Source organism: Lissotriton vulgaris, chromosome 11 (assembly GCF_964263255.1).
Source record: "Lissotriton vulgaris chromosome 11, aLisVul1.2, whole genome shotgun sequence".
Classification (NCBI taxonomy): domain Eukaryota; kingdom Metazoa; phylum Chordata; class Amphibia; order Caudata; family Salamandridae; genus Lissotriton; species Lissotriton vulgaris.
Genome location: NC_141699.1, coordinates 728611107 through 728626627, shown reverse-complemented (window position 1 = coordinate 728626627; position 15521 = coordinate 728611107). Strand labels below are relative to the sequence as shown.

At 48.8% G+C, this 15521-nt stretch overlaps 1 protein-coding gene across 4 annotated transcripts in view; it reads right to left on the bottom strand.

Moving 5' to 3' along the window:
- Positions 1-15521, bottom strand: part of IWS1 (interacts with SUPT6H, CTD assembly factor 1) — a 273237-nt gene that overhangs the window by 164809 nt on the left and 92907 nt on the right. For 2 of the 4 annotated variants that reach the window (XM_086943814.1, XM_086943815.1), the window contains exon 4: positions 2068-2257. In XM_086943814.1, coding sequence (XP_086799940.1) covers positions 2068-2257 — 190 coding nt within the window. The remainder of the gene's footprint in view (positions 1-2067; positions 2258-15521) is intronic. The other 2 variants (XM_086943816.1, XM_086943817.1) reach the window with 1 other exon arrangement.

Genomic DNA, 15521 nt, shown 5'->3' with positions numbered 1-15521 from the left:
GTGTGATCTGGAAGGAGAAGGAGGCAAGGCAAAATAAATAGCTCGAGCATATGTCACTATTTCCAGAATTCCCAGAGTAACTCTGAACTTAAGACTGTTCAGTGTGTTTGCTTTTTTCTCTTATAGTGTCTAGAATGCACAGTGCTACAGGTAAATTAAAGTGGCCCAGCATTTTCTTAAGAATTTGATATAGCCAGTGTAAGAGAAATAAGCATTTTCTGTGGAATACATAATGCACATAAACAAGGAATCATCATGCATGGTACAAGGCATTACCCCCCCCCCCACAAGAAGATCAAACCCTTTTCTAGAAACAGACATCTGTTCACTAACCAAAATATTGATTACTGATCAAAGTGGGAAACCATCAGAAGAGGTACACAGCTATAAACTTTCATATAGGAACCCTACAATTTTGAAGTGTTTGACGAACCACCTTAAAGCTCTAAACAGAATCTGAAAGGTCAAATGATGAACGTGACAATTATTTCTTGCAAATTGATAACAGTTAAAACTACTAGTAACAGTGAGTGTCTTAAAAGGAGCGGTTACCTCTCTTAATTAACAAGCATGGGCAAGGCCAATAGGTCTTGCCTTTGCAAAAGTTAATGTCTTTGACAATATGTTTTAGCAAAGCCGTACATCAGAGTAGCTGCTGCTCAGCATGGCTAACAGTAAGTGGGGTAAAGGAGAGTGTTGTGGAGTGGAGCGGAGTGCTGTAGATGAGAATGTTATGGAGTTGTGTACATTAGAGTTGAGTGGTGTAGAGAGGAGTGAAGTGGAGTGTCATGGAGTTGTGTACAGTGTCGTTGAGGGAGTGGAGTGTCGCAGAGTGGAAGGGCAGAGAGTTGAGGGCGTAGAGTGGAGTACAGTGTGAGAGTTGAGTAGTGTTGTAGAGTCTAGTGGCACAGAGTGTTGTGGAGTGGTGTAGAGTGGAGTTGAAATAGTTTTAAGGATACAGGTTTGTGATAAAAAAGACTCGCAACTTAGCGGAAAGGCATATTGGCAAGTGCAATATGATATACCAAAATGAAGGCAGATGCAAATACAAAATCTTTGTAGGTCTAACAGACAATGAGAAACACAGCCTAGTGATCTAATTGAATTTGGGTTTAGAGACCACACAGATAAATGGTAAACAAACTATCACTTCACTGGTTTAGAACTTCTGCGTTAGGAAAATAAAAAGTAAAACTTCTGCTGGTCCCCCAAAAAATTACAACAACAAAAAAAATATTTCATGACATTTATTCTGGTCACTATTCACTTGTGAAACTCCAACACTGGAAAATGTATTTGATGGCAGCTTTTGCACACAAGCTACTCTGTCCTAAGTGGTGTTTGTGAAGGAATTCACCCCGTTCCAGAGCCGTAGACTTGGCAGTGGAATTTAAAAGAGAAATGGGTCAGCCATAACTGTTATCAACTAGCTAGCAAACAAAATAAAGTTTAAAAACAAAAGCAGGAAATTTTAAAAAGGCATGTTAACCCCTTGCCTGCTCATGACGGACCTACGCCGTTATGAGCCACAGGCGCTGTGTGCTCATGATGGCGTGGTTCGTCATGAGCAGGCCGCTCCGCCCACGCGGCACTGATTCCCCGCCTGTGCGGGCAAATTAGTAAGTGGGCGGGGCCGTGACGGAACCACACCGTCATGAGCACACGCTGCCCGTGGCTCATGGCGGCGTGGTTCTGTCACGAGCATGGAAGCGCCGAGCTCACCCTCCACCCCTCCAGCGCCGAAGCGAAATTTGCGCCACGGCCAAGGGGTTAAAAACACGGTTAACAAATGCAGTACTAACAAAAGCAGGCACATTTCAAGGAGAATACAGGAAACGTAAACATCACAACAAGCCATTAATCATTTAGTAACACAAAACAACTTTCTGGATCGATTATCTTTCTGCAAGCTCAAGTACAGAGAACTTTCCAGCTCACATTTTATGCCAGTGGCAGGCTACAACATACCTGGTTAGAGAAAAACAGACTTGGCGCTAAGAATTTGTTAAGAACTGCACTTCTATGGATGAAAGAAATTCAGTGCACTTTTTTTTATTTGTTACTTACTCTTCTTCATTCCCAGACTCACTATCACTGCCAAATAGATTTTGGTCATTGCTCTTGCCAGTCTCCTTCTTTCCGTTCTCTTCATCTTCACTATCAGACATCACATCCTTAGGCTTTGGTGCAGATTTCTCAGATGCAGCATCACTGTCAGAATCTTCATCATCGGAGAGTATATTGCTCTTTTTTGCTGCTGAAATACAAAAGCAAAATATTAATGACATCATAAAACAAGCATTTGCAATGCAATAGGTCTCGCATTAGGAAAGTTTGAGCTATTGGTATTGTAAATGACAATTTTTTTATTTATATTTTGTTTTTGAAAATAACTAAATTAATAGCTTTGTCATTTACAATGCCAATAGTTATAACTTTCGCAAATGTGACACCTATAGCATTTGTAATGCAATATGTGTTGTATTTACGTGACTTACATGTATTGATATTACAAATAACAATGGCTTTTAATTTTTTTTAATAGTTAATAATTAAATAAAAGTTATTGTAATTTATAATGGCAATAGCTTAAAGTTTTGTAAATAACTTTTGTGAAGATTATGTTCAGTGTATTTTATTGTGACGAAATTCCAAGAACAGAAGTGATATATTAACATGTTTTTGTTACATTTGTAATAAAGCTTCAAACATTGAGAGAGCATATTTGAACCAGGTGGTGTTGAATAGTCGCAGAGCTTGATGATGTGGTGGCGCTGAGTGATGTTGTGATGGCAAACGAGTGATGCTGTGGCGTTCAGTGATGCTGTGGTAGCACATAGTGATTTTGTGAGGGTGAGGGGGTGTGAGGGTGAGGGGGAGTGAGGGGGTGTGAAGGTGAGAGGGGGTGAGGGTGTGTGTGAGGGGGTGAGAGGGTGAGGGGGTGAGAGGGTGAGGGGGTGTGAGGTTGAGTGAGGGGGTGTGAGGGTGAGAGGGGGTGTGAGGGTGAGAGGGGGTGTGAGGGTGAGAGGGGGTGTGAGGGTGAGAGGGGGTGTGAGGGTGTGTGAGGGTGAGAGGGGGTGTGAGGGTGAGGGGGTGAGAGGGGGTGTGAGGGTGAGGGGGTGTGAGGGTGTGTGAGGGGATGTGAGGGTGTGTGAGGGGATGTGAGGGTGTGTGAGGGGATGTGAGGGTGTGTGAGGGTGTGTGAGGGTGTGAGGGTGTGTGAGGGTGTGTGAGGGTGTGTGAGGGTGGGTGAGGGTGTGTGAGGGTGGGTGAGGGTGGGTGAGGGTGTGTGAGGGTGAGGGTGTGTGAGGGTGAGGTTGTGTGAGGGTGAGGTTGTGTGAGGGTGAGAGGGGGTGAGGGGGTGAGGGTGAGTGAGGGGGTGTGAGGGTGAGGGGGTGTGAGGGTGAGGGGGTGTGAGGGTGAGGGGGTGCGAGGGTGAGGGGGTGCGAGGGTGAGGGGGTGTGAGGGTGAGGGGGTGTGAGGGTGAGGGGGTGTGAGGGTGAGTGAGGGGGTGTGAGGGGGTGTGAGGGTGAGGGTGTGTGAGGGTGAGGGTGTGTGAGGGTGAGGGTGTGTGAGGGTGAGGGTGTGTGAGGGTGAGGGTGGGTGAGGGTGTGTGAGGGTGAGGGTGTGTGAGGGTGAGGGTGTGTGAGGGTGAGGGTGTGTGAGGGTGAGGGTGTGTGAGAGGGGGTGAGGGTGAGAGGGGGTGAGGGTGTGAGGGGGTGAGAGGGGGTGAGGGGGTGAGGGTGTGTGAGGGTGTGTGAGGGTGAGTGAGGGTGAGGATGTGTGAGGGTGAGGATGTGTGAGGGTGAGGATGTGTGAGGGTGAGGATGTGTGAGGGTGAGGGGGTGTGAGGGGGGTGTGAGGGTGAGGGGGGTGTGAGTGTGAGAGTGTGGGTGAGGGGTGCAAGGGTGTGAGGGGGAGGGTGTGGGGTTGTGAGGGTATGGGGTGGGGAGGGTGTGGGGTTGTGAGGGTATGGGGTGGTGAGGGTGTGGGGTTGTGAGGGTGAGGGAGGGTGAGGGAGGGTGAGGGGGGTGACAGGGGTGACGGGGGTGAGGGTGAGTGAGGATGCGGGTGTGTGAGGGTGAGTGAGGGTGAGGGTGTGTGAGGGTGTGTGAGGATGTGTGTGAGGGTGAGAGGGTGTGTGCGGATGTGTGTGAGGGTGAGGGGGTGAGGGTGAGGGGGTGAGGGTGTGTGAGGGTGAGTGAGGGTGAGAAGGTGAGTGAGGGTTTGTGAGGGTGAGGGGGTGAGGGGGTGTGAGGGTGTGTGAGGGTGAGGGTGTGTGAGGGTGTGTGAGGGTGAGTGCGCCCATTGGCATCCAGTTTCTGATGCCTCCCGTGCACCTGCACTATACATGTACAAAAGCTACACATTACACAGTTTTGCCACCCAGCTGCATCACTCATCTATCACCAGCGTCCAGGCCCTGATCGCCAAGCGCTCAGAAAGTGGAAACCCCGTCTCAGGCGCTACACAAATACCTCGAACACAGGGCTGCTTGTATACAAGCAGAACTATATAGCCGGGAGGGTACATTTTCTTGAGCCAATGCCCTTAAACTAATAAAAAATAAGTACACGCTCCAACAAATAAATTCAACGTTCAAAACGAATACAAGAACTCATCACTGTTCTCCTAGCAAAACGGCACAGATTGGTCAAGATGAGGCACCTGGATTCAGCCCAACCGCTGCCCACACGGATCAGTGCAAGTTCTTTGTGTGTTTTATGGTTACGTTGGAAACTAATAGGTACAAAACGACAATCTAAGGGCGTCTTTCTGTAGAGTCGGGTCTGGCTCGATCACTCACTCCCAGGGTTCCGTGGGTTCTCCGTTCACACCGTAGGCCCGCCGCCACCCCCTCTGTGGAAGTCTTATAGAAAGAGGACGCGGGACCCACCTGTGTACTCTGGCAGCGCCTGGTCCGCAGCAGGAAGGAGGCGCTAGGGTCCTGGCAGCCCGCGTCCTCAGCGCCGAGCCGCAGCCGGCTCCAGAGCTGGAATGACGGCACTGGGATCGCACACACTCACCTGCGCCGCTGCCACGCCCTGAGCAGGTACACAGCAGTCAGTGCGAGCCAGGCGCAGCCAGAAGGTGCAGCCGCCCAGGAGGCGTCACAACAGGGAGTGGTAAGCCAGCCGGTCGAGCAGCTCGGAGTGTTCATGCACCGACCGCAGGGATCTGCATCAGACCTGAAGGCCACCTGTCCCAGCCGGCAGGATGGGGTTACCTCTGGGACCGGGCACATGAGACAGTATCAGAGCGCACAACTTGAGTGGGGGAGGTGGCGGGCTGCTCTCTGGGCGAACCACAACCAGTTGTGTTCTGTGCTGGGACTGAGGCACGTCAGCCGCTGCCAGGACAATACCAGAGCACAGGGACATAGGTATCCGTGTAGCAGGTGTAGGGACGCCGGGGCAGACAGTAGAAAGGGCCACAGTCACCGTAAAAAGGAACCTGTTGCAGGAAGTGGAGTGAGGCGCTGCTTCTAACTTCCGGCCACACATTTCTCCGGACGCTGTACGCCCGCTCCCCACCCTGGGGCAGCCAAGGGCCGTGCGGGGTGTTATGGTGTCTCTTGAAAGGTTGTTTTATATCCTACAAATATGCCTGTTTTTTTTTTTACATAACCGCGTTATTGTAAATATAAAAACACTAATCAAAGGAGCCCTCGCATCAAAGTCCCCCAGACCAGCCCCCGCAAAAAGAACCATTTGTGGAAAAATAGATTCCCGTGATGCCTTCACATGTGGTATTCTCATTTGAAACGCTAAACTCGCCCCATTTAACACAAGTCGCACATGTATTATAGCTACAGCGTGACTTATGGCATTAGTAAAGCTGTTGCCAAGGGAGTCAGGCTAGACCAGCGGCGACCCGGAAGCTCTTGTCTGGCCGGCCAATCCGCTCGCGGCCGACCGGAAGTCCCGCCTCCTGAGGTCCGTGAGACGCCGGCGCATGGAGCGCCCTGCCGGTCCTGGGTAGCCCGGGTCCCCAGGAGGGGGCCAGGGAGAAGGAGGAGTGTGGCGCCTGTTGCGGGGCTCCTCTGACCTGAGGGAGCCCCGATTAAGAAGAGGAGACGAGACGCGCCGCGCCGTGAGGAGCGGAGCGCAAGAGGAGCCCCGCCGGAAGAGCGCAGTCGGTGAGTGGGGCCCAAGGGCTAATGTGAAGTCCGTGCGTGCCTGTGTGTATGCCTGTGGGGGAGGGGGCGGGAGTGTGTGCGCGCGTGTGTGCGTGTGTGCATGTGTGTGCGCATGCGTGACTGTGTGTGATTGAGAGAATGCGAGGCAGGGGATAGTGTGCCTGCGTGTGCATGCGCGCGCCTGTGTGTGTGCGTGCGTGCATGCAGAGGGGTGGGGGCTGCCTGTGTCTGTGTGTGAGCGAGGGCTGTGCTCTGCGCAAGCGCAGCTCAGACGCGCGCTCCCGAGGTGAAATCTGACAATGGGAAAGTGCGCGTCTGACTGCTGTCCACTCTCCTAAATACGGGCAGCATAAGTTGTCGAGCTGATGCATTCATGCTTCGCATGAATGCAACATCAGCTCGACCTAAAAAGAGTGGGGGAGAGTGGGATTGGATGAGATGCAGAAATTCAATAAATATTTGGCATGAAAATAGAGTTAAAACATATGGTACTAGTCAAGTTGCAATGTATTTTTGCCATGCTCCTTCAATAAACATAACCTATAAGACCAGTTATTGTTTGGGTCCTTGTTAGACCTGTCAGCCCTACGGTGGTCTTTCCCTACTTTTTTTCGCCCTTGTCTAATTTTTTCCACCTACTTTTTGTTGGCCTTAGGTGTCTGGGCACCTTCCCATTGGTTCCCAATGTTAAGGTGCAGGTGCTCTCTTCCCCTAAGATGGCTGCCACTGACCCCTGCTACTGCACCATGGTCTTTTTATGGCGCACTCTAGTAGCCAGGAGCTGGCTGGAACCCTTAAACAATGTTGCAATACCAGCATCCCAGCCTGCCCATAGCTAGAATGAGGGAAGCTCCTGGAACCTTCCAGAACAGGGGAGGTGACACCAATTGCCACTGCTAACTGTCACAATATAAGGAAAGGGAGGGAAACTTTCCAGTCAGAGTCAGTTGGGGATTCACTTACCTGGGGGAACGTACGCAGGAGATTTAGGCGGTAGGGCCAAGTCAGGAACCTATACCACTGGGGGTGACAGGGTTTAGGCGCTGCCCACCAAGCTGTGTGAGGAACACTGAACTAGCCCACTGATCTGGCCCAGCGGGAGGGGAACCCAGAGACCACCTGAAGTGACCTGCTGAGCAAACTTGACCAGCCTTCAACTCAAACCCCCCCTCTCTCTTCAAGTAACTTCAACCCAAGGGCGCCAGAACCAACAAGCGCCAAGAAGGAACTCCCCTGCGCTAATCAGGACTTCTGGGGATCAGCCAGGTACTGTGCTGTGCCAATTCAGCCCCTCTGTCTGCCCTGTGGCCCCAGCGCTGTCCTGCCTCATCCCCTCTGCTGAAACTGAACTGTTGAGAATGTATCTAGGACCCTAATGAAATATTCCCGATTCATGCCCTTATATGGTTATAATAAATCATGTCCTTATAAAGGCATAAGAATCATATCCATATTTAGTCATAGCCGATGCAGTCCAAATACGGCAAGGCTACTTCCCTAGACTCCTAGAAAGTACAACGCGTTCTTTAAACAAACCAAACCTCCAGCAGCCCGGGAACCCCCCTGCTTTTGTTTTGATTTGTCCTAGAACTCCTGAGAGTCCTGAAAGAACTGCCAGTTCTTAGTGACGTCTTATGTCCAACCTTACGTCAAACATGGCATCTTATAGGTATAAATATACCAACACTTGCCTTAAGCAACACAAAGAGGTTGGGAGCAGAGCAACAATCTACTTGCCCGAAGCCCAGCTGATGCGAGAGCCGAAGGAAGCCGTCCCTCCCCTTTGACACACTGGGAAAGAAGCTGTCTTTTCTCACGCCAAGAAATCCAGCTCCGGTGTTTCCAGTCACCCTTGCGGGTCACTGGGATATCGAGTCCTGAGAACAAGATACAAGACCTCCTTCAGTCTAAAACCAAGGTATGGAGCTGATTAAAACCTTAGAGAATTCTTGATTCAGATTCTTGGCAAAAACCAACTTAACTTAAAACAGCAACTTACTTACTCCTTCCCACGTATTAGGCTTAGGTCAGGTACACCGGGGTAGGCGTATCTTAGAAGCACCAGTTGAGTTCGCTAGTCAATGTTTTTATGTATGTATATATTTTATCCATTTTAAAGTATCATATGGCTAAGAAACCATATCAATGCTTTTACAGTATTATTTTATAATACTCCTTTTACTGTACGCACTTTACTTCATGATAAGTATTGCAATTGTGGCAATTCATTTCTCTGGCATGAGAAAGAAGACTGCTCAATAAAATAACAACTTTTATTGAAAACGCCCATCTCTCTATTTCTCTGCACTCTGGTGAAATTAAGCATGCACGATTGACTAAGTGAAATAGCTGTCTAATGTTTTCACACGACTCTAGAGATATACTTCTTATTCTGGGGAAGCAAAGTTGTCATGTTATATGGATGTCAGAAGCTAATCCCTTCTTGTCTGAATCAGGGAAGTTAACCCTTCCCTATTCATTCGAGAAAGTTTCTAGTGACCTCTGAGCTAGCTGGCAAAACTAATTAAGTCTAACATAGTCAGTAGAGACCTAGATGACCTCAGTCCTACGTCTACAGTGCTGTTTATGCGATTCCAATGCGCAGAGCCTATTGGGAATATAGGAACTACACTACAGAACTGTGCCACTCCTCGGCGCTCCCCTGCTGTGCCCTGAGAAGCGCTGAAGCTGAGAGACTGTTGCTGCCTGAAGCGCTGTAATTTCCCCTGCCCCAGCGCTATCTCTACCAAGCGCTGCATTCCCGCCTGAGCGCTGTGACCCGAGAAGCGCTGTAAGCTGCCCAGAACTGCCCCTGTGCGCTGTAACCTGAGAAGCGCTGTAGGCGGGCAAGAACTGCTGTTGCGCGCTGTGCCCCACGAAGCGCTGAATTAAGCTCCACTCACCCCAGGGAGGCCTGGCTGTGAAGCGCCGCCATCGGAGCGCTGTGATTTGCCCCGCCGCCATGTGGTTGTGGGCCGCGCCCGGCCCGAGTGTCTGCGGCGGCCCCCGGAGCCTTGGGGAGGCCGCCGCGATCACCTGCTGGGCTGCGCCCTGCCTGGAGGTCCCATTGCCCTTCGCGCCAATTCCTGTCAGGCCGCACTAGGCCGCGAAGCCTGAACCCGGGATCTCTCGTCACGTGACAGGAGCGCGTCACGAAGTCCGCCCCCGCGGATTGGCTCTGGGGCCTGGCACCCATTCAGTCCAGGCCTGTGACGGGCCCAGGCAGCTTCACCTCCCCGGACCGCACCGCAAATGCTCCTGAGGAGCCCAAGAGCCCCCACCTGCCGGCATAGGCCTAGTATGGCCAGAAACTGATTGGGAGGCCGCGCAAGGCCTACCAGGAGGGCCCACTCTTCCCTAGCGCCAGCTGGGTCCGACGCAAGGGCCCGAGTGGCCGAAGAAACCAGGTAACCCCCGGGGAGGAGGGCGGAAGACCACAGGCCCGAGTTCGCCCCTCCCCTGGGGAACATTGTTGTTGGGTCCCGTTGGCCCTAGTTGTGCGCAGGAGACCTCTGAATTGGTGCCAGAACACTGTTGAGGCCCCATGGTGATAACTATTCCTGCCTAATGAAGTGCTTTCAGAGTTCTCTGTAAATGAAGTTTCATACCTGTGCTTTCATTAGGAGGTGTTGCTTATGCCCACAGGTAATAGATGTTCTTGCCTTATGAAATATTAACTGCCCACTAGAGCATAGAATTGCATGGAGTCATCTTAGGAAATGGTTTATTCCTGCCTGATGAAGGGGTCAATAACGCTAAAGGAAATGTCTCAATTTGCTCAAGCAATTGGTTGTTCCTCTTTAATGAAATTTCTCAATCCTGTCTAACGCAGTATTTATTGAAATGCCTACAGTTACCGGATATTTAATATTCATTCATTTTGGTATTTATTACTGAGTGATGCAGCCCATGTGTTTTAAGAGAAGCTAATAAGTTCTACTCCTGTGAATTTTTAATCACCCTGATGCTAATCTTATATAAATAACTTATGGATTTGAATTCAGCATACTGGTGTGGTTTCAGTCATTGCGTGTGCATTTATTGTCTCAGTGGATGCGTTTGCTGTGTAGTCACTTAACACCTGAGCTTTCGGGTAGCTACCTGCTCGTGCCAGGCTACCCCCGGGGAACTGGTGACCCCAGTTCTTACAGTCCTCTTAACTGCTTCACGTTTAATAGATCCATATCTCCACTTGACTAAAGAACTTTAATGCTGTACATCATTTGTCAGCAGTGCCGAAGTTTAGACCCTGCTCATTCTGCTGAATGTGAAACTGGTGCGGATCCGCTAACATAGGGGTAGAGAAGGGACCTCCGCTGCAACAGAGTACCTGCAACATTGTATCAGCTATCAACTGCCCCTTGCTATACAATCCTTCTTCTAATTCACCCTCTGTCTCTCTCAGAGATCACCTTTCTTTCCCCTGCACTGTGCCTTCCTACTGCATTGTGCATGACTAAGGCCTATAGAGTAGCAAGATTCTTTACTGATGGGTAAGTGACCCTTATGACCCTACAAGACATCAGCTAACAAATGGTTGTATGACGATACAACACATTCAACTGCTATGCATGCCTTAACCCCTCCTGCATTACAACCCGAAAACCTGTACCACACACATACTTAATTACACTTTTTTTTTTTAACAAACATAATTTTACCACACATGCCTTTACAACAATATTAGTCTTGGCCCTGTGCCTCATGGGAACAGTTCAGCCTGAACTGCCAAGCCATGTCTTCCCTGGACCGGAATCAAGCATCCTAGGACCGGTTTCTGGCTATCAGCCATCTTCAGCCAGGATAGCTTGACTCCACTGGAGTAGTGAGCACGGGGCCCACGTCTGGGCATACCCTTCCCACATAGGGTGAACAGCAAAACACACAAGATGATGGACGGAATGTTGCACAATGGCAAAACATTCACCCCCAGTCACAGATCTGGGTGTAATCCATTGTTATTTCGCTCACCAAGCCACCCCAGTTCAGACATGGCCATTTGCAAATCAGTCTTGGCCCTGTGCCTCATGGGAACAGTCCAGCCCGAACTGCCAAGCCACGTCTTCCCTGGACCGGAATCAAGCATCCTAGGACCGGTTTCTGGCTATCAACCGTATTCAGCCAGGATAGCTTGACTCCTCAAACACTTAACAGCATAAAATACATGCAAAAACCTTGTGAGGACATTACTAATCATGCTCTCCTCTTAACCTTTACAGTGCCATACAGAGGAAGCCTAAACAAATATAGGATATTCACAAGTTTCAAAGTTACAAGTCCATCTGTACCTACATAACCATACCTCCCATTCATGCCTTCACTTGTGGTAGGTAGAGGCATATAAAAGCCCGAGAAGACTGGGTGTATTTAAGTTTTTAAATGATTGTGCAACCAAGTATGCACAGAGATTCTGAACTGGTGTTTACACCATTTTTCTTTGCTTGGGGGGTGTATTGCCATTTGGTGAAGCATGTGACATTGCAGTTTGGATGGTTTGGTATTATAATGATAGTACATTAGAACAGTGCTCTTAGTTGTCAATGTAGGATAGTACCTTAAGTACTGCATTACTCCCCATGTGTGTCCTAGAAAATAAGGATTCTTTCCTTGTGAAAATTTTCCAGATGTAATTTCCTATTTTACTAACTGTTAATGTGGCATTGCAGGTGTAAAGACATGTCTGCTCCTGTGGGCGTTGAAGCTATCACAAACTGTGGTTCTACTCACTGCCCGGAAGATGTAAAGCTCAGACCCAAGACATGGGAAAAAATTTAAATCTGCTCATGGAATGTAGAGGGATTACAAAGCAAAATTGATATCGGTATTTCCTATTTTACATAAATACTTTACACCAAGAAGCACTGTAGGACACCTCGGCAATCGCTTTGCAAGATATTCCGGCATACTTTTAATATAACACGCTGGCAGTAAAAATGCACATATTGGGTCGCCAAGCTGGCGGCCTAGCTACCTATGTAGCGACAGATATAAATGGCAAAATAGCAGAACATCCAAACTTACAAGACGTGAAACGGTTGGAATGCTTCCACGACAATGCAAACATGTTGTGATTAATAAACGCCTAGATCCATCCATCGTCGATAAAAAAACTCAACTATTGAATCTTTGAAGGCAGTCATCACCCAAACATAAAAAAAGGCTACATCGCGCATATTATTGACACAGGAATTTAATATGAACCTGCTGCAGAAGTGGCAACTGTCCAAGCCCTGGAAATAAAAAAACAAGTTTGGCAAACTCCACCTTTAAAAACCCAGCTGCCTTGGAATGATAAGAGGACTTGGTCTTCATGGAAGACTTAGATCATTTAGGCTGGAGTTATCTAAATGGGCAAAAAAATAGTGATTTACCAGCACAATGCTCCAACCATTCGGCAAAGACTCATTCGACTCTAGATTACACCCTGGTGTTTCGTCCACTGGTCTAAATTTTTAGGTTTCGTCTGTCGAAAGCTGCGCAAGCAGCATTTCGCGCAGGGGAAAACGTTTGTGAAGAGTATGGTGCCTTTGTCACGCCTCTCACTTCCATTGGCTAGCTCCATAAATAGAGGCTAGCCATTGGAAGTGAGATCTGTCTGTCATGGTTCGAGGCGACTCGTGGGCGTTCCTGAGATTTTTTCTCATCCAGCCCCTTTTAGGACGTCAGTGCGGTGGTGGGCGGGGTTTATTTTTTTTGTAGTCCATGTTTCGTTTGGTCATTCTGCGGCCGACCGCCGACGGAAGTCCAGGTCCAGGTGAGTGCTTTGATCGTTCCCGCCCCCCCCCTCCCGCTGTCCTGTCCGTGCTTTTCCCGCCCCCCTCCCGCTGTCCGTTTGCCCGTTCCCGCCCCCCCTCCCGCTGTCCGTTTGCCCGTTCCCGCCCCCCTCCCGCTGTCCGTTTGCCCGTTCCCACCCCCCTCCCGCTGTCCGTTTGCCCGTTCCCGCCCCCCCTCCCGCTGTCCGTGTGCCTGTGCTTAATGCTTGTCTGTTTACTTCTTCCACGTTGTACTCCCGACAGCTTCAATGCTATGATTGATTGACTTTCGGTTTCAGGGAGGGGTTTCATAGCAGGCCAAAGGGTTGTTATGGCAGTTGTAACCCCCCGTAGCCACACGGTGCAGCCCGCTGCAGGCTGCGGCCTGAATGGGGCAGCAGCTGGACCCCGCTTTCTCTGCACCATTTGGCGCGGCGATGCTTCATCATTTTATCACAGCCCTGCAAAAAGTCGGCATGCGGGAGGCAGTGCGCTGCTGCCCGAGAGTGCCTTGGAGGGTGTGCTGCAATTGCATGACTGCCTTTATTTTGAGGCAAGCGCGTGCTGGTGAACGTCCTCTGCAGTGAACATGTCCACTTTGAGGAAGACTGTTTCAGTACTTGTTGGCATCAAGAGCGGGGCTCCATTTCCAGTACATTAGTTTTAATTTCCTACGCCACTTAAGTGGTCTGGTGCCGAAGTACAATAATGAAATTATGTAGATCCAGTTTTGAGTCCTGTTTCCAGAGAGAGGGGTGTTGTGTAAAATGCAGTTGGTGAGTGTGAATTGTTGGACCTCGACGCGTTGCGCTTCAAGTGGTGCCATCATCACGTGATTACAAGATACATTTTTCTGCAGGCCTGGTTTGTGCATCCGCCTTTCTAGCCAAGGGCCTCATAGATGCTCGTGCTTATGGCCCTCTGCAGGACGCCTTGCGGGCTAGATGTACGCATGTAATTAATGCAGGTTCATCACCCTAGTGTGTGTTTATATTTCCGAAGTTTTTCCTGAACTTAATTTAACATGTGTCCTCTCCAGGAAGAGCTGTGTTCTTTGTGCGTCCATCATACTAACAATCCTGGCAGATTTGCTTAATTGCCTCAACCTGACCCTTTTACGAAGTGTCTCCTCTGTGTGCTGAGCATTTCAGATGAAAGGTTCCCAATGCCTCGGCGGTCTGTTCATCAGATCTCCGACTGACAGGCTGTCGAGAACTACTCACCTTTCAGGAATGAATCAACCACGTGGCCGTGAGAGCTCTTGAAATAGTCTTCTCTTTGTTACTGGATTTTTTTCTGTTCAGGTTCACTGCGGGAAGTGTGTGCATCCGATTCCCAAAACAAACACTGTTCAAAAGCATTAAAAAAAGGAAACATTGCGCTGAAGTTGTTTATGTCACTGTGTTCTAAACGATATTTGAGCTTGTATACAAATCGTGGCAGTGGGTTTGTTTGAACTTGATTACAAGCAAGACAGTTTTCAGTTGTTTCATGACACATCATTCCCATTTTTTACAGAATGCTTTTTGTTGGTTTGTGTAGAACTAGGTTAACCTTATTGCTGTGAAACATTTGCTCATTCCTTTTCAGCATCCTTAATCTATCCTTAAAGATAATCTGTATTTTATTCCTCCAAAGCACTGATATTCTCACACCCATAGCACTAGTCCTCTCAGACTCCACTCTCCAACTCCACCCTCACCCTACCCTCCACTACTCCACTCCACTCCTCTCTCCACTACTCTCTATCTACTACTCTCTACTACCCTCTAATACTCACTCTCTACTATTCAACTCTACTACTCGCTCACTACTACTCGCTCACTACTACTCGCTCACTACTACTCGCTCACTACTACTCGCCCACTACTACTCGCCCACTACTACTCGCCCACTACTACTCGCCCACTACTACTCGCCCACTACTACTCGCCCACTACTACTCGCCCACTACTACTCGCCCACTACTACTCACCCACTACTACTCACCCACTACTACTCACCCACTACTACTCACCCACTACTACTCACTCTTTACTACTCACTCTTTACTACTCACTCTTTACTACTCACTCTTTACTACTCACTCTTTACTACTCACTCTTTACTACTCACTCTTTACTACTCACTCTTTACTACTCACTCTTTACTACTCCCACTACTCTACAACTCTCTAATACTCCCTACTCACTCTACTACTCAATCTCGACTACTCTCTAGTACTAACTCTACTACGCATTCTCTACTACGCTCTCTACTACACACTCTCTACTACTCACTATTACTCACGCCACTACTCGCTCTTTACTACTCGCTCTCTAAAACTCTCTACTACTCTCTCCTACTCTCTCTACTACTCCTTCTAGTACTCAACTACTTACACTACAACTCTCTAATACTCCCTACTCACTCTACTACTCACTCTACTACTATCTACTCACACTCTACTAATCACTATACTCACTACTCACTATAGTACTCTACTACTCACTACTACTGACTATTAATAACTATTACTCTCTAGTACTAGCTTCTTATATCCTACAACACACTCTACTTCACTACTTCGCGCTCTCTACAAATCACTTTACTACTCACTATTACTCACTCTACTACTCAGTCTCTACTAC